This window comes from Manis javanica, chromosome X, assembly GCF_040802235.1.
Source record: "Manis javanica isolate MJ-LG chromosome X, MJ_LKY, whole genome shotgun sequence".
Classification (NCBI taxonomy): Eukaryota; Metazoa; Chordata; class Mammalia; order Pholidota; family Manidae; genus Manis; species Manis javanica.
Window position 1 is genome coordinate 93,789,327 of NC_133174.1, and position 18,818 is coordinate 93,808,144.

Below are 18,818 nucleotides of genomic sequence, written 5' to 3' on the forward strand. Positions count from 1 at the left end.
TTAGCTCACTTATTGAGCTGTTATATACACTGTCTGGAGATTCTTTTCTTCTCTCCCTTCTTATTCCTCCTCCTCCATTCTTCATATGTTGTGTGTTTTGTTCTGTGCTCTTTTTAGGAGTGTTCCCATCTAGAGCAGTCACTGTAAGATGCCCTGTAGAGGTTGTTTGTGGGAAGCAAATTCCCTCAACTTTTGCTTGTCTGGAATTGTTTAATCCCGCCATCATATTTAAATGATAGTTGTGCTGGATACAGTAGCCTTGGTTCAAGGCCCTTCTGTTTCATTGCATTAAATATATCATGCCATTCTCTTCTGGCCTGTAGGGTTTCTGTCGAGAAGTCTGATGTTAGCCTGATGGGTTTTCCTTTATAGGTGACCTTTTTCTCTCTCGCTGCCTTTAAAACTCTTTCCTTGTCCTTGATCCTTGCCATTTTAATTATTATGTGTCTTGGTGTTGTCCTCCTTGGATCCTTTCTGTTGGGGGTTCTGTGTATTTCCATGGTCTTTTCGATTATTTCCTCCCCCAGTTTGGGGAAGTTTTCAGCAATTATTTCTTCAAAGAGACTTTCTATCCCTTTTCCTCTTTCTTCTTCTTCTGATACCCCTATAATACGAATATTATTACTTTTGGATTGGTCACGTAATTCTCTTAGTGTTGTTGTGCTCCTGGAGATCCTTTTATCTCTCTCTATGTCAGCTTCTATACATTCCTGTTCTCTGGTTTCTATTCCTTCAATGGCCTCTTGCATCTTATCCATTCTGCTTATAAATCCTTCCAGGGTTTCTTTCACTTCTGTGATCTACTTCCTGATATCTGTGATCTCCTTCCGGACTTCATCCCACTGCTCTTGCATTTTTCTCTGCATCTCATCCCATTGCTCTTGCATTTTTCTCTGCATCTCTGTCAGCATGTTCATGATTTTTATTTTGAATTATTTTTCAGGAAGACTGGTTAGGTCTGTCTCCTTCTCAGGTGTTGTCTCTGTGATCTTTGTCTGCCTGTAGTTTTGCCTTTTCATGGTGATAGAGATAGTTTGCAGAGCTGGGACGAGTGACAGCTGGAAGAGCTTTCCTTCTTGTTGGTTTGTGGCCTTCCTCTCCTGGGAGAATAGCGACCTCTAGTGACTTATGCTTAGCAGCTGTGCACAGACAGGGCTTCAGCTACCTGCCCGGTTGGTTTGGAGTTTATCTCTGCTGTTGCTGTGGGTGTGGCCTGGCTGGGGCTGCTCCTCCAAAATGGTGGAGCCCCGTTGGAGGGGGAGCGGCCGGGAGGCTATTTATCTCTGTAAGGGGCCTCTGTGCTCCCTGTTGCCCAGGGGGTTAGAGTACCCAGAGATCCCCAGATTCCCTGCCTCTGGGCTAAGTGTCCTGTCCTGCCCCTTTAAGACTTCCAAAAAGTAGTCTCCAAACCAAAACAACAACAGCAACAACGAAAGAGAGAGAAAAAAAAAGGGAAAAACGTGCGATTTTCTTTGTCCTCAGGCGCTGGTCTCAGGCACCCGCTCACCGGTCTTGCTGCCCTTTTTCCCTAGTATTGGGGGTCCCTGTCCCTTTAAGGCTTCCAAAAAGCACTCGCCAAAAAAAAAAACAACTGCTCTCGTTTCTTTGTTCTCTGGCGTCAGCCTCAGGCTCCCGCTCACCGGTCCTGCCGCCCTTTTTCCCTACTATCCAGGACCCCACGCATGCACTGTGTCTGTGCTCTGGTCCGGAATGCTGGGGCTGGGTGTTCAGCAGTCCTGGGCTCTCTCTCCCTCCCTGCTGACTCCTCTCCACCCACCAGTGGCCGGATGGAGGTGTGCTAGAGTCCCGCCAGGCCGGGGCTTGTATCTTACCCCCTTTGTGAGGTGCTGGGTTCTTGCAGGTGTGGATGTGGTCTGGATGTTGTCCTTTGTCCTCTGGTCTCTATTTTAGGAAGAGTTATCTTTGTTATATTTTCATAGATATATGTGGTTTTGGGAGGAGATTTCCGCTGCTCTACTCACGCTGCCATCCTGGCTCCGCCTGCTTGCTAATGTTTTATTTAGGATTTCATATCTACATTTTACCTATCAGTGTCATACTTGCTTCATAGGAGTTAGAAACTTTTCCTTCCTTTCTAATGTTACTGAATAATTTATAGAGAGGCCATTGGTTCTGTGGAATCCTTGATACTTTACTAGAATTCACCTGTAAGACCACCTGAGCAAAATGCTACTTGGGGGTAATTGCATAATAACTTTATTTCTTCTATGAAAATTGGCAAATTTCAGCTTTTTAACACTAGAGTTAGCATTTTGTTAGTTTGAATTTCTCTAGGACAATATCTACTTCATGTAGATTTTCAAAGTTATTTGCAAAGAGGTTGCACAGGAATGTCTTTTTTCTGTTCAATATTTATTTTCATTCTTCCACTTTTTCTTGTAAAAGTCTTTAGCACTCCGAGTTTGCCTCTGATCACTGCTTTATGTTTATCCCATAGATCCTGATACATAGTTTGTGTAACTTTAATTTGATTCTCCTCTTTAACGCAAAAAATTTTTAAACCAGAAACCCTTTCCTGGTAGAAAAGCCTTTCTGTTTTCAGTTTGTGTTAGTAATTTTAACTTTTGTTGCTTCGTGATTAGAGAGGACTAGTTGGGGTATTTCTAATTTTAACTTTTTGTGCTTTGTGATAAGGAGGACTATTTGGACTATTTCTAATTTATGGAAGTAAATGATGCCATCCCTGTTTAATTTGTATCAATTTTGACAAGAAAATATACTCTCTATTGTCAGAGCACGTATATATACACATATAGTTTATTATGTTGTTTAGATTTTCTACATCTCATCCCAATTTTTATACTACTTGATCTGTCTTATACTAATTAATTTATTAAATCACCCATTTTAACCATATTTTTATCTATGTCTCCTTGCCTTTTTGCTTCATAAAAGTGTTTGCTGTGTTATTTAGTGTATAAATTTTCCTAAGTGTTACATCTTCATTGTTAATCTTGGCTTTTGTCATCAACATGTGTCCTTTGTCATGTTAAATGCTTTTAAAAAACTCATCCTGAACTACCCTGTTTTCTGAACTCTTTCCTATCTTCTTCCACAGAAGTATGCTGCAGTTTCTGGATCCACAATGCATTGCTCACCTATTCTTCTTCACCACCCAGTATTATTTAAAACTCACCTACTGCATTATGACAAAATGTTTAACTGTCTTTTGTTCTATTCTTCTGCTTTCTCTCATGTTTAATTGCACAACTTCTGTGTTTTCACAATATTGAAGCATTTCTACATTAGTCTTCCCACCTTTTCCACCACCTAGATTTTTGTATTAGCTGTAACATGCTCACCATCAGATATTTTGGTGACGTTTTCCATCATCACATAGGGGATCACAATCCCATTTCATCTTTTAGAAGATTCTTGGCAGTCAGCCTGTGAAGAGGCATATAGTAAATGTTTTTAAGTGTGTGGGCCACAGTTTCTCTGTCAAAGCTGCTCAGCCTTGCCATTGCAGTGCAAAAGCATTTATAGACAATACATAAACGATTGATTGTGTCTTTGTTCCAATAAAACTTTATTTACAAAATCAAGCGATGGGCTAGATTTGGCACAATGGGCTGCAGTTTGCAAAGCCCTGTTCTAGTATATACCTCAGAAAGTGCTGAGGGGTGCTGAATTCCCAAGTTCCTATGTGTTGAAAAACTTTCTCTATAGGCTGTGATATTTGAAGGACACTCTAGCTGGGATGGAAAATCTCAACTTCAGACTTACTTTTGGTTCACCTCTGTTTTTATAGTTTTAAAAGGATTCTGATTCAAGCAGGTGTCATATCCTCAAATGCTTGCTTGAGTGCAATTCTGTTTGGAGTGTTGGCTTACAGTCTCCTGCTTTATGGTTGTTTCATATGTGTGAAATTTTTTTTCCTCATCTTTTTTTTTTGCAGTGGTTCATGTTGGATTCCCCTTCCTTTTGCTCATGTGTATGATATTGTGTTTTTTGCCACGATTTCTACTTTAGTGATGTTATTCTTGTGTCAGTATAGCAAAGTCCAGATCCTTTATTTATTTTCTTTTGATAAGGGAGGGAGAAGCTGTGATTGCTCTGATTTGTGGTTCTCTTATGTCTTGGAAGATCCTTCATTTTCCCCATTACTCAAGTGTCTGGGATGCTTCTCCTTTGCTCATTGACTTTAATATTCCCTAGAAGTTATGTCTTTCAACGACTTCACCTTTATACCATTCCTACCACTTTAAATGCTCATATTCCAGATTCTTTTCCCTGTAGGTAGAAATCTCAGCTTCCTGGACACCGCTTTAGTATTTTCAGACTTATTCTGCTGCAGTTTTAGATGAAGTTTAAGCCCCACACCGTTTTCCTCCATCTGTATGTCTTACAGCTTTTCTAGGTCTGTTTTTGCACACCAGAAAGCCTAGTGATGGGAGTGTGACAGCCTGTGTGCTGGAATTTCACGATTTTTGTTACTCCCAATTACGTTGAGCTTTTCACATTTTCTATGTTAAACTAATGATAAGATTGTGGCTTTTGTGTAGATTTACATTTTCCTTCTGATTGGTCGGTATCCTTTTGGGAGGAAATATAATGGGAGAAAGACAGCTTCGTGGTCAACATCATATTCTGCTAACTTACCTGTGATTTCCAGGGGCATTTTATAGTGTGTGTGTGTGGGGGGGGGGTTGTGTGTGTGTGTGTGTGTATGCACACACACACATACTTAAACACACAAGCCTATTTGTATTCTATCCCTGTAGTAGGGGTCACTAGAGGTCACCATACATTTATTCAATAAATATTTTTTCTGTAACTGACATTGGAGGCTGCGGATGTCCTCTTAGGATTTCTAAATATTTTTTACCCTGAAGCAGGTTCAAGATGGACAAGAAGACCACAGGCACTCTGCTAGAGCTTGCTGCAAAGAGTCTGCTGAGTAATGAGCAGGCTGTTATCCATGCCCTGGATGAGCTCCCAAGAGACCTCTTTGTTCCACTGTTCATTCCTGCCTTCTTGGGCAGGCATAAGGAGATACTAAAGGCAATGGTGAGGGTTTGGCCCTTTTGCTGTCTCCATATCGGGACACTGAGTGCACAAGGGTCAGACTATGACATCTTGGAAGCCATGATTGATGGTCTGCAGCTCCTCTTTGCCCAGAACTCTTCTTCCTGGTAAGACTATATCCAGTAGCGATAGAGTGAGTCAGCAGGAGAGTGTTCTGGAGCCTGGGGCAGGGGAATACCTAACAGTCTTCCCGAAGTAGCCAGTAGTGAATGCTGAAGATCTCTGTGGGGCTTCTGGTCCAACACTTGGGGTCACCTTAATGACTCTAATGTCTCACAGACTTGATTACAGAATAGAGGTGACTGAGGATACCATGGGTGGATTTATCTCCTGAGTGCAATTACATAGAAGAAGCACATGGGCATTGATATGGGAGGAGACCAGAGGTAAACAAAGTAGGGGGAAAAGAACGAAAGGTACTGAATTTCTAGGAAAGGAATTCTTGGTGAATGACATATGCTGTGAGAAACCGGGGATAAAGGGTATTGTTCCTTCTCAACACTGATCTTGGGAGATTACATTACAATCGGCTACCTCTCATGTGTTCTGTCTCCTCTCCTTACAGGCCCCCAAAACTGAGGCTCTTAGATTTAAGGCAGGGCTTGGACTGTAGGATAATATGCCCTGAGATCAGAACCACATTCCGCCCCTGCTTTTGGTCTTGTGCTTACTTTCAGAACTCTACTCTTAGAACAGAAGAAGCCCAGCATAATGTCAGGTGCCATGGATTTGACAATTCAAAATCAGAGCCTCACTCAGCCTCGGAATCTGTGGAATTACTGGTAGACCTCTCCCTTGGCCTAACCGGGAGAACACAGAAATTTGTTTCCTTTCTTCAGAGTAAACTCAGGGAGAGCTTTGGGACTTTGCACCTCTGCTGCAGACATTTGAAAATTTTTGACATGTCTGCCCACCGAAGTATGCTGCAGTTTCTGGATCCACAATGCATTGCTCACCTTCAGGTAGATGAGGCTCTTTTGAGTGAAGTAAACGCTTCTGTGCCACATACGGTCCACCTGTACAACCTTTGTGTGTCTAACATCCGCTTTACATGTTTTACGGAGACACACTTCCAAACTTTTCTCAACTATCTTGGGAAGCTGGACAACCTCCAAGAGCTCGACTTGTATGCCTTGTTCCTCAGAGATCGATTGCACAGACCTCTCAGGTGAGCAGGTGGGAGGATCCTGGTTTCCCTGCATACCCCATGAGTAAGAGAAGAGAAGAGAGCATGCTTAGATATTCCTAAGCTCCTTGTAAAGTATTTCTCCTTCCGCCTCAGCATGGGAAGTGCTGGGAACTAGCATTTGGCCAGGCTAGAGAGAGGTACTTCATGGTGAGGAGAAAGACAAGATTAGAAAAGGAAGCTGTGCTCATTCGTGCATTCATTCATTCAGACAGCCATTTGTAGACTCTATGATGAGTCTCTAAGTATACTGGTAAAAGTCTCTGTCCTCGTGGTGTCTACAGCTCTCTAGTGAGCAAGAGGAGGCGTTCAGATGGAAAAAATCTTATGCTGTAACACTGATGCACATCCCTCTGGACTGGCCACAGTAGTTAACACTGCCAGATCTTCTTGCTCCTGTGTTTTCCCCAAGGCTTAGACACTGAATGGAGGGGCAGTCATCTGGGAACCAGTCAAAGGGAGCCTTCAGTTGGCTGCCTTCCCAGACCTGTCCTCACCACATAAGTGACCAGGAGTGGCCATTGATGATGTTGTATATCCTAAGTGCATACAGTTTTTTTTCACTTAATCTGCTGCAGAACTCTGTAACAATAATTACTGGTGTGCACATTTTAAAGATAAAGAACATGTGCCTTCGAGTGGGAAAGTAACTTTCTCATGGTCACAAATATATTTAGCTTGATTCCAAAGCCCACATGACTAAGGACTGTTGCAAAATAAGTACAGTAGTGACCCACGGGGAGGGGCTGGGTTGGGACTAAACCTAACCAAACAAGAAGATATGTACAGATTATTTTATTCTAGATCTTAGGTGCCTGTTATTCAGGGCTCACTGCCCTGGTCCAACACTCATTCTTCTGAAATAACCTTTCTGTTTTCTCTCTGCAGAGTGCTGCCACCTCAGCTGAAGACACTGAATCTGTCTTACTGTGGTCTGTCTAGTATAGATGTCACCATCCTTTCCCAGAGCTCTCAGGCCACCCACCTAAGGCAGTTGAATCTCTGTCACAACCAGATATTCTCAGAGGCTCATGAGCCCTTCCAGACTCTGCTGGAGAGGGCCTCAGGTACCCTACAGCATCTGCAAATAAATAATTGCCTGTTAACTGATTCTACTCTCTCTGCTCTCCTGCTAGCTCTGAGCCACTGTTCATGCCTCCGTGTGCTTAGTTTTGCCTCCAAACCCATTAGAATGCCTATGCTTTCGAGTGTTCTGCAGCACCTAACATCCTTGATGGTACTGAAGCATGTGATTTATCCAGTCCCTCTCCATTGCTACAGACGATGAGATGTTTGTGGCTTTTTTGACCGACAGCAGTTGGCTGAAGTTCAGGACCAATTGAAGACAATGCTGCAGGCGGTACAGTGGAAGGACATGCACTGGACTTTTCATACTGCATTATTACCGTAGTACAAGGAGTCGTGTCAGCACTGATGTGTGGCCACAAAAGTGCTCAGTGTTTTGCTTGAAGGCCTAATTTGTAGAGACACATGTAAAATTGTACTGTTTGGGAAGCAGGGCTCAGCAAGATTGGCTGTGTCCTTGACCTCTGTGAAAAAGGAACTCTAAGAAGGAAGGAGAGGAATTTGGAAGCTCCTGTGGATCTGTTGCCCATTGCCCTCTACATCCTCTTCTGCTTGCTAAGTACAGTGTTGGTTACGTGATGGAAGCTCTCCCAGTCATGTTCCATCACTTCCCTGTGCACACAGGTGGGTTCATTCATCATCTTATACGCCCTTGGCACGAGTCCCATGAACTGAAACTCTCCCTGGCTGTGGTAGTTGTTGAAGCCAATAAGTTCACCCTCGAGGGCCTTGAATACTTCTTGTATGTATGATTGCCTTAGGTTGCTTATGAGAAACCCTATGCAAGGGAAAGGAACCAAACAAACTACTCTCACTGCCTATTGGTGTCTTCATCATGGTGCTAGCTTCCTCTGCAGGTCTCAGACCCTTGGTTCAGTTGCTTTTACTTCACATGCACTCACCCCATGTCTATTGTGCTTTAGGTACTGTTCCAGGTGCTAAGAAACATCAAGTCCCTGATCTCAAACCACTCATAGTAACAGCTGCTCCTATGTTTTGTCCGTTTCTCCACTCTTTCTTAGGACATTTGGGAAAATTATGCCTCCATGGCCCAGATTTTTGTTCACTTTTTCCCTTACATATAGCTGCTCAACCATCAGGTCATGGCTTAAATGTTACCTCCTCCACTAGGTTTTCTCTTACTTCCCCATTTAAGTAGGTTGTTACTTGCTGTTGGTCTCAGTGTGCCATGTGCATGAATATTCTTTCATGGTATATGCTATTTCATATGTGTGGGGGCCTGGCCTATGGCCGAGGCTGAGCCCCACTCTAGCTGGACAATGCCCTAAAGATGGCGCCTGCTTCCTGCTCACCACCCTTTCCCCTCTCCCCTGTTGGGGATTGGCCCAGCAGACTTCCATACCATTGCACAGCTTGTGCTGCCCGCTTAGAGTGGCACGTGACACCTATCCGCTTAACGGTCATGCATGATACTGTCCCGGATTGGTTGGGTGACTGAATATAAGGGAGCCCGCTGGGAGGGAGAGGAGCTTCCCAACAACTGCTGTAACCACCGTGAGAGATTAGACAATAAAGCCTAGAGAAGAATCAAGACCTTGGGCATGTTGCTTCAGTCCTTGAAGGGTCACGACAAGTGGTGCCGAACCCCGGGAATTGCTAAACCTCTTCGCGACCTGATCCGCTGACCCTGGCGCCTGCCAATGAAGTAGAGCTTGTAACTCTTCAGGAACACCGCTGGACGCCGTTTGGTCGGCTGGCCAGACTGGGAGAGGGAACCGAGGAGGGTGAGTGGATCGGCGAGTAAACTGAAAGTATACGTGGCAGGGCAGACGGCAGGCAGTTGCGGTGGGTGTTTATGTGTTGTGTGTGTGTCCTGTTAGTGTTTGTGACATTGTTTATTATAATATATGGAATGAGGAGGCGCCAGTGAAGGTTCGCAGAGCAGCGACGAAATCAAAAGGTTCACAGAGTGGTGATGAAATCAAAAGGTTCGCAGAGTGACGACGAAATCAAAAGGTTCGTGGAATTAGCGATGTAGTCCATCTAAATTATAACTAGGATACTTGCCCCTTTAGAGAGAGGATGGGGATGGAGGCCTCTAGGGTTAGGGCCAAGGAACCTCTGAAAGCGCTCCTTAGAGCTAATGGAACCCCTTTGAAAATGAAGACTGCCAGGGCATTCCTGAACACTATAGAGAATCATGCCCCATGGTTCTTAGATGAAGGAAAAATCACCAGCCCTTTATGGGACAGGCTGGGGGATGACCTACACCGGGCAGACAAGAGGGAGCCCCTTCCACCAGGGACAATCCTTATTTGGGGTCAAGTAAAAAATTGCCTGAAGGGACAGAAGCCAAGCTGCCAAGAGGCCATCCAAGAGGGGGAGGAAATATTAGAGGAAGTACGAGAAGAGCATGCCTTCGCAAAGGCATCGGAAGGGGAATCTGAACAGGGACTGCCATCTGATGAGGATGAAGACGGGGAACTTTCGGGGGATGAGCTAGAGAACAGGTTTAATAGCAGAGTTAAACTAACCACAGAGACTTTTTACAGTGAGCAGTCTAATGCCATAATGAAAAAACAGGGGTACGCGGGCACTAGAGGACTAGGGAAGGATCTCCAAGGGAAAGAACAACCAATCCTTTTAGCAGGGAGACCGCCCAAAGGGCCTGGAGGACCAGGATTGGGTTTTTCTTCGGGGCCACTGAGGGAAAACAGCCTATAGAAATATCATGGCAGTCAAAAAGGCCCGTGTGGGTACCTCAGTGGCCCCTCACCGAAGTAAAGAAGGAAGCAGCCCACACTTTAGTACAAGAACAGATAGCAGCTGGTCACCTCCAGCCCTCTACCTTGCCATGGAACACACCTATTTTTGTAATTAGGAAAAAGTCTGGCAAGTGGAGATTACTCCATAATCTCAGGGCAGTGAACAGACAGATGGAGCTTGTGGGACCTGTACAATTAGGCCTTCCTCTCCCTGCGGCCCTGCCCAGAGGATGGAATTCAATAGTGATAGATATCAAAGACTGTTTCTTCTCCATCCCGCTTCACCCCAGAGACTGTCAAAGGTTTATTGCCACAGGGCATGGCTAATAGCCCCACCATGTGTATGTAAAGACAAACTGTCAGGAAACAGTTTCCCCTGATAATCATCTATCATTATATGGATGACATCCTTTTGTGTCATGAGAGCAGCAGGGAGCTAGAGACAACCCTCAGAGTCAGGGTATGGTGGAACGCACCCACCTCACCCTCAAGAATGCCTTATATAAACAAAAAGGGGGAATAGGAGAAGACTTTAGATCCCCCAGAGACAAATTAAACATCATATTATTCATTTTAAACTTTTTAACACTGGACAAAAATGGCCACACTGCAGCAGAGTGGCACAGCCAACAATCCAATCCAAAACACATGCCTATAGTTTTGTGGAAGGATGTGTTGGAAGGAACATGGAAAGGCCCGGACCCAGTGATAATCTGGACCCGAGGCTCGGTTTGTGTTTTTCCACAGGACCAGCAGAACCCCGTTTGGGTGCCTGAACGTCTGATACGCAGAGTGGAAAACCCCGGACCAGAGGTACAAGATGATCGCACTGCTTCTGCTCCTGCCGTGGATCTTATAGCAGGCGACGGCGGAGCCGAGCTGCAGCTGCAGCCACCACCGCGCTGACTATCACCATTCCTATGGCAGAGACGCTGAATGGTCTGTCCCAGGCCACTGAACCTTCTTCAAGAACAATTGGACCTCTTGGGGGAGGTTTTGTCTGTGGGCTGCGTATATGAGGGTGTATTACTGGTATTCCTTTTCATAATTATTCTAAAGCTGCCAACTTGTCCAGACAGTTAGGCAAGATGTTAAATGCCACCAAAGCCTGGTCAGGTGTAGGTGTCATAGGAATATTGCTAATTGTGGGCCTCTCCTGCTTGGAGGAAAGTCTGTTACAAAAACAGCAACGGGGAGAATGGAAGGTCCTGTTGCAGGCCACAGCAGTGCTAGAGGAAGGCATCTCCCCTAGAGTATGGCTTAATATGCTGGATCAGTAGTCAAGTACGGGTAAGATCGGGAGCTGCGCATGTCAATCTAAGACAGGGCGCAGACCTAAGCTGTCTGTTGCCTGAGGACGGGTAAGAATGCCACAGACTCCGGACGACCTAAGACAGGCATGATCCCGACAGACCTTTGGTTATAAAACAATAAAGGGGGAGATGTGGGGGCCCGGCCTACGGCTGAGGCTGAGCCCCACTCTAGCTGGACAATGCCCTAAAGATGGCGCCTGCTTCCTGCTCACTACCCTTTCCCCTCTCCCCTGTTGGGGATTGGCCCATCAGACTTCCATACCCATGCACAGCTCGTGCTGCCCGCTTAGAGTGGCGCGTGACACCTATTCGCTTAAAGGTCACGCATGATACTACCCCGGATTGGTTGGGTGACTGAATATAAGGGAGCCCGCCGGGAGGGAGAGGAGCTTCCCGACAACTGCTGTAACCACCGTGAGAGATTAGACAATAAAGCCTAGAGAAGAATCAAGACCTTGGTGTTGCTTCTGTCCTTGAAGGGTCGCGACACATGTGTTTGCTTCCTCTGATCTTCCACTAGGTTTGCACTGCTCTCGATGGTACACACTAACCATGCGTGGCCACTGAGTGCTAGAAATCTGGCTACTCCGAAATGCAATTTTCTCCAGGTGTTAAATACACACCACATATCCAACAGTTAGTAAGAAACAGGATGTAGAATAACTAATTGATAGTTTATTTATATTGCTTACATGTTGAAAGGATAACACACTGCATGTCAGAGACAGGGAAAAAAAGAATGTAAATTGTTTATATTTACCTGTTGATATGGTAGCCCTGTATTTCAAAGAGTATGAAGAGTGAAGATGACTAATGAATGATCTGTTTATGCCTACATGTCAGAATGATAAAGTGCTATATTTCAAAGACATACTGAGAAAAAAGAATGTAAAATTGCTTGTTCATCTTACATGTTGAAATGATAACACACTGAACTTTAATGACTTCATAAAAAAAACAGAATGAAAAATAATCAGTAGTTTGTGCATACTGTTCTGTTGAAATGAGAGCAGACTTGGTAAGACAGAAGAATGTAAAGGTAATTGATGGAATACTTATATTGTTTCCATGTTGAAATGACAACACATGCATTTCAAAGGCTCAATAAAAAGTAATTTAGAGTTATTCTTTCGTGTTGCTTACACAGGCAATAACAAATCGCATTTCAAAGACTGAGAGTAAAGAATGTAAAAATTTATAATGAATAAAAATAGTTAACATTTTTCATCTATGTTTGGCAGCAATACACAGCATTGGACGAACCTGTTAAAAGAGCTAGTAAATGAATCACGTCTACTGCTTCTTTGTTGAAATGGTAACAGATAGCATTTCAAAGACTTTGTAACAAAAAGAGAATGGACAGTAATTTGTCCATATTGCTTATGTGTTGAAAGTCCACACTGCACTTCAAAGGCTTCCTAAGAAATGTAAAAACTAACAATGTCTTGGTTTCCATGTTGAAATTGTCATTTTTGTTCACTTTTGTGTTAAATAAAAGTCACTAAAACTCACCTGATTCTTTTAACTTTAGGAGGTTTTCACTTTTATTTTGGTGTGGCTTATACTGCATTTCTTTCTGACAGCATGGCACCTGTGTGGGAACTGGGGGAGAAGAAAGCAAGAGCATCAGCACAAACATCAAGCTGCTCTGTGGGTAGCACATTCCTTATTCTCTGACCCAGAAGTCTCTTGTATTCTCCAGAATCTATGAAACTATGGCAGGCTAACTTAACTCAGAAGGAGAGGAAAATGACACACCTTCCATGGTTGAGAGCTTGGATGACAAAGATGGGATGTTGACAAAGACATGGTTCTTCTGAAGAGGAAATGCCTGGGGCCTTCGTCCTGGTCTGGAGGATATGGGGAGGCTCCCTGAGATCTTGTACTGAATGTCCTCATTCAAAGTAGTGAGTGAGAGCAGTTGAAGGTCCCCGCCTATGCTGCTTGTTAATGAGCGCCTGGAAACTGAGTGGTAAGAGGTAGGAGTACCTCGCTCCTACTCTGGTAATTTAGTCAAGATATATTTGATTGTTGTCTCCCCAGCTTCCTATCTGTACGACCTCGGGCACATGATGCTCTTTTGCGGTTCAGGTTCTTCATCCATAAAAAGAGGAATGACACTGTTTACTTCCCAGGCATGGCATGAAGGGTAACTGAGTTCTTCCCATGAAGTGCTTGGCACACTGCCTGGCACCGTTGCTGTTCAGTCAATGAGTACTCTTAGTATTTTAGTGATGCCTGGTTTAAGCAACAACAACTGACAAAGCAGTGTCTGTGATAAGGGTGGCGAGGAAAAGACGTGCAATCAGCTGGCAAGGTTGGAGGTAGAGTCAGTTCTGGTTTATTTGATCTTCTGGTTATATGCGCCCCATAGACTGCCAGTGTTCGAGTGACTGTTATTTTCAGAAATAATAACTATAACAGAGCCCCCAGCTTTGCTGTGGCACTGAATATTTTGTTCTCCCCAGTAATACCAAATGGTGAGGAAACATCTATAAAGAGCAAGGAAAGGATACTGACATAACTGTGTGGTAACTAGTCAGAGGCAAAGACACTGATTGACGGGATCACCAATTCCTCGGATCCATAGCTGCATATTCTATGTGTGAGGACAGCATTTGGGTTTATGCAGAAATGTTTATGGTGTAGAGAGCTGAATGAGGGTCACCAAGTAATGGCTATCCCAGCATGAAGTCTTCTCCCCCTCTCTGCTTCTTACACTTCCCCCCACCAATTTGTAGCATGGCAAACTGGACACAATTATGGAATATGGAACGCTTTTGCACATGCTTGAGACAGCTATTGTAGTATAGAATTGAGCACGGCAAGTGGTGAACTTGCTAACTGCTGCTTGAGAGCACTTCTCCAGTAGTTACCCAAGAAAATAGGGTTCCGTGTATGCCTTTGCAGGAAGGCCCACTTGAGGCTTTTGCTTTTACTCTGTGAGCTGATCATAAAGCCTTTCAAGAAAGATCAAGCTATTGAAGGGCTTACTAAAAAGTGAGGCTCACATCAGACTGCGTGGGTATCCATGTTTCAGAGGTCCATGCCATCACCCGAGTTTCAGAGAGAAGATGGCAAAAGGCAGTGCCTGGGCTTTTGACTCAGACTGACCTGGGTTTGAGTCCTCAGATGTTCCGTCCACTTCAAAGGCAATAAACAACAAAACCCCACAGAGGCCCACGCTCTCACAGAGTTCCCAGTCAGGGTCAGGCTTGGTATTCCCACTGAAGGGGATAAACGTTCTCTGAGAGTCAGGGCATCATGAAAGGGGGGAGCAACTAGGACCCCTACAGTGTGCCACGCCCTGTGACAACCATTTCACAAGCCCATTTAATTCATTTTTCACAGCTCCACAAGAAGTGGGTTCAGTTTGCCCCAGTGTGCAAACAAGGAAACTGGGAGGTTAGGTACTGGGCCCAAAGTCCCAGGGTGAAGACCTAAGATGAGAGGCAGCAAACTCGCATGGCCTGTGTCGCTGGTGTCCAAGCTGTGGGTGCCTGAGAGCCATGGATGCGGGTCAGACCTGGATGGTTGGGGGCAGAGTGGAGGCGGGAAACAATAGCATGAAAAGGAAGGACAGGGAAGCTGGGAGAGTTCTGAGAGTGAGCCTGGCTAGTGGAGGGAGCATGGGGCATCTGCAGAGGGGCCCCTGCACAGTCTCACCTACCTTGAAGACCCCACTGACAGAGAAGCAGAGCATGGTCTCCCAAAAGGGACGTGCCCTGGCGCTCAGCACCACCCAAACCTCCCACCCACATGAGGCTCCCTGGGCCGGCCCAAGGGAGGGAAGAGCCACTTCCCGTATGGAGCCACGTGTCCACCACGAAGGAGCTGAGGTCATATTGAGTTCCTGACAATATGCACAGGGAGCACAGGATGTCACGCTATGTGTGTTTCAGTGGCTTAAACCTCAGATCTGTGGGGAAGGAGAAGCTAGCCAAGGCTGGAGTGGCCATACTCTGGGACCATGACCGGCCTGTCCCACCCCCTAGCCCGGGCAGTCTTGCCCACCACACATGCACAGGGGTCCTTGAGCTCCTTTATATTCCTGCTGTCCTTGGCATACTTGCACAAGCCGCTTCTAGGTGAAAAAAGAGGAAGAGTGTTGATGCTCTGGCCAGGTGGGTGTTCCCAGGAGCTGGCCTCAGAGCAGAGTCTGAGCTGTGGTACTCACAGGGCTGGGGCCTCAGAGCTGAAGGGAACGGTCAGGGAGAAGCAGGCCTCGATGTGGTAAGCGCCCAGGAGACCTTGTCAGTCTCTGCAGTCATAGATCATGTAATAACTTTGGGGGAGCTAAAAGGACAGTCCAGTCTGTGCCTGGACCCCACATGGGATTTCAAGGGTGCAGTGAGCAATGAGCTTAGGAAATCCCTCCTGTCCCTGCCCACCCCAGCCTCCTGGTCCCAGGTGTACTTACTGCTGCAGGAATGGAAGGACTAGACTCTCCAGCACATCGGATCCAAAGACTCTTCCCTGGAATCAAATGGTCCCCAGAACTACGGCTGGATCCCCTCCTCAGGCACTGCCTAAAACCTGCATGATTCCCCCTTCTCACCATGCACCTCGGTAACATCTTGCAGGCTTCAATACCAGGGATGGTTGGTGGCCGTGAGTCCTGGCCATCCTGGGGAAAGGAAGAGGCAGTCAGCTTTGCAGACCAGGGGGCAGTGCTGGATGATCAGGAGAAGGATGGGCCCAGGAGAGGGTGAGGGTAAGGTCGGGTGAGAAAGATGCATGGAAATTCTGTGGGCAAGACTACATTTGGGGTCATCCTCATGGGGCCATTAAAGTCTTTGGAGATTATGGTTGGGAAGGATCCAGAGCCTTTGTCAGGTTCCCACATGGGTCGGTTACCATCCTCCTCCCTCCCAGGAGGTTTAAGAGTCAGGTTCAAACACTCAACTTGAGTGAGACCAAAAGGGTTCAGAGGACGCTGTGGGAGGTGTCAGTGCCCCTTAGAGGGTGGAGTGATCATGGAGTACACTTACCAAAAGGAGTAACCTGGGGAACAACAGCAGGATGGAGCTGCCAGTCAAGACAAAACCGAAGAGTGAGTGAAACTACAGAGCAGTTGTGTGCATGGGAGCAAGCACCCTTAGCCCAGGTGCACAGCCCAGTGCCTCCCAACCTACACGCCAGCACCCCAGCCTTCCAAGGCCCTGGGCACCAACCCTGTACACTGACTCAGAGTGCGAGTGCTGCCTTCCTTCCTCCCTGCCTCCCTCCTCCCTCACCCTCTACCTTCTCCTTCTCCATCCTCCTAGGCAGCTCCCACCTAGATGGCCCTGGGTCCCACCTCCAGCACCACAAGAAGCCACATCTGTAGGTAGGGTCCAGCCTGCCTCCCCATACCTGCTTCCCTTCCTTCTTTCCAGGTTCCCCGTGAAGGCCCCAGAGAGGAGCGTTAGGAGTCCAGATAGGGTGGGAGTCCAGGGGTCATCCACCTCACCGGGGGTCCAGCATTCTGCCACACCAGGGCACCCCAGGAATGGCCCCAGAGGCAGCCACAGGGGGAGGAGACCTCATCCAGAAGGAGTAAAGCCTCAGGCTCCAACTCCACGTGGGGCAGGAAACCCCCAGGTTATCCTGGGATTAGAGTGGGGACCCTTTTGGAGCATGAGAAAGAGGGGCCCCTCTCAGGGCAGGGGAGGGAAGCCCACATCAGCTCAGAGTCAGGAAGGCCTATCTCAGCATGAGGACCTGGGCTGGAGGGCCCTTCTCAGCCCAGGGCACCAGCATCAGGGGCAAGGCTGGTCACTCCTGATCCTGGCAAGCAGGGGAGCCCTGATTTCTGAAGCACACCTCTGAATGGACATGCTCCAGAAGGCTGGGTGCCGAGGGTAAGGGAACAGACTCCAGCCCAGGAGAGCAGGTGAGCAAATCCGAGGAAGGAAAGGAGAGCTCTAAGCACAGGTGAGGGGCACAGGGAGGAGAGTGTAGGGCCTGAGGGCCTCCAAGAGGATGAAGACTGCTGCCTCCTGCAAACAGGCACCGTCAGGTGTAGATCAGACTCCCAAGGGTGACAGAGGATACAATTGACCTTATGTTGGTTGACTTACTTTGGAAGGTGGTACACAGTAGTTTTGAGTCAGCCCTCATCTCTTCTAGCTCCAGCCCTTTGCCCTTGTCCAACAGCCCTGCAGACTTCACCTGTAATTGTGGGCAGGAAACGCATGGAGCAGAGAACCGTGGCCAGAGCGACCCTGCACCCCCAGTCCCTACCCCTGCCAACAAGTCCACTTCCCTGCCTCTTGTCACCACCCCATGAGCCCTCCCACCTTCCCTTCAAAGAAACATCTGGATGCTGGATGAAGGGTCCCCAGCAGTAATATGGCAAACTTCCGGCTTCTCTTCGGGGTCCTCCGTTCCCGCTGGCGCCACCTGAAGCCCAATCACCTCTCGCCCCCCTCCCAATCCCAGCACCTAGCCAACAGCCACCAGCCCCGTAGAAGTAACACCACAATCACCCTATGCCCCTTCCTATATAATCCAACACCTTTCCCTAATAAAGCGGAATTCTCCGGTGAATTGCTGTTGTGTGTCGCTCCTTTCCATTCATTGGTGCCGAAACCCAGGAGACAGGACACCCCAACTGGGCCCCGTCTTCCCCCCGACACCAGCAGCAGCTTGCCCTCGTCCTCTTTTTCCAGCGCTGGCTCATCACACTCACCACTCCTCTCTGGCCTTTAGGTAAGTTTTCCCCCGGAGTGGGCCACTCTTCCCCGAGCTATCACAGTGCCATTGACCATGATCGTCCGGCAAGGCCCTGATGCTCGGGGATGAGGAGGGAACTCTCCCTGCCTCAGGCCTTCATGGCTGCGGTGGACCCTCAGGCCCCTCCTCTGATAGTCATAAATGCACTCACCATCCCTTCCATCTGTGCTGAAACTTTTTAAGCAAAATTTCCCCGGGGTGGGCCACTCTTCTCCGAGATATCACAGTGCCATTGACCGTGATCGTTCGGTAAGGCCCTGATGCTCGGGGACTAGGAGGGAACTCTCCCCGCCTCAAGCCTTCACGGCTGCAGCAGACCCTCAGGCCCCTCCTCCGACAGTTATAAATCCCCGCCTCAAGCCTTCATGGCTGTGGCGGATCCTCAGGCCCCTCCTCCGACAGTTATAAATCCCCGCCTCAAGCCTTCACGGCTGTGGCGGACCCTCAGGCCCCCCTCCAACAGCCATAAATGAGGTGACTCCTTTGCAGATGAGAATGCTCCCTTTCCCCCCCACCTCCTTCTGTTCCGTCCGCCGAAATCTGTTCTGTCTGTCGAAAATTCCTAGCGCTAGGTACCTCGTGACTCTGGCAAACTGCCTTCTTAGGGAAGTCTGGGTGAGGACCCACACTTCCTAAGAAATTCCGACTCGTATACAAGTTTCTGCAGACCACCAAGGATCATCGGGGACGCCCTTTGTTTCCTTGTGGTCTGCTTCCAGTCCGAGGATCTCCGTTCATCTT

General features: G+C 47.1%; 1 protein-coding gene across 1 annotated transcript in view; it reads right to left on the reverse strand.

Annotated features, from left to right (window-relative positions):
* Nucleotides 1–7,857: 7,857 nt before the first annotated feature.
* The window catches only part of NXF3 (nuclear RNA export factor 3), a 47,232-nt gene continuing 36,271 nt past the window's right edge, over nt 7,858–18,818 (reverse strand). Inside the window, 9 exon segments of the mRNA XM_073227517.1 lie at nt 7,858–8,099; nt 12,873–12,962; nt 15,031–15,279; nt 15,380–15,444; nt 15,538–15,645; nt 15,781–15,836; nt 15,919–15,987; nt 16,352–16,388; nt 17,404–17,513. Coding sequence (XP_073083618.1) covers nt 7,858–8,099; nt 12,873–12,962; nt 15,031–15,279; nt 15,380–15,444; nt 15,538–15,645; nt 15,781–15,836; nt 15,919–15,987; nt 16,352–16,388; nt 17,404–17,513 — 1,026 coding nt within the window.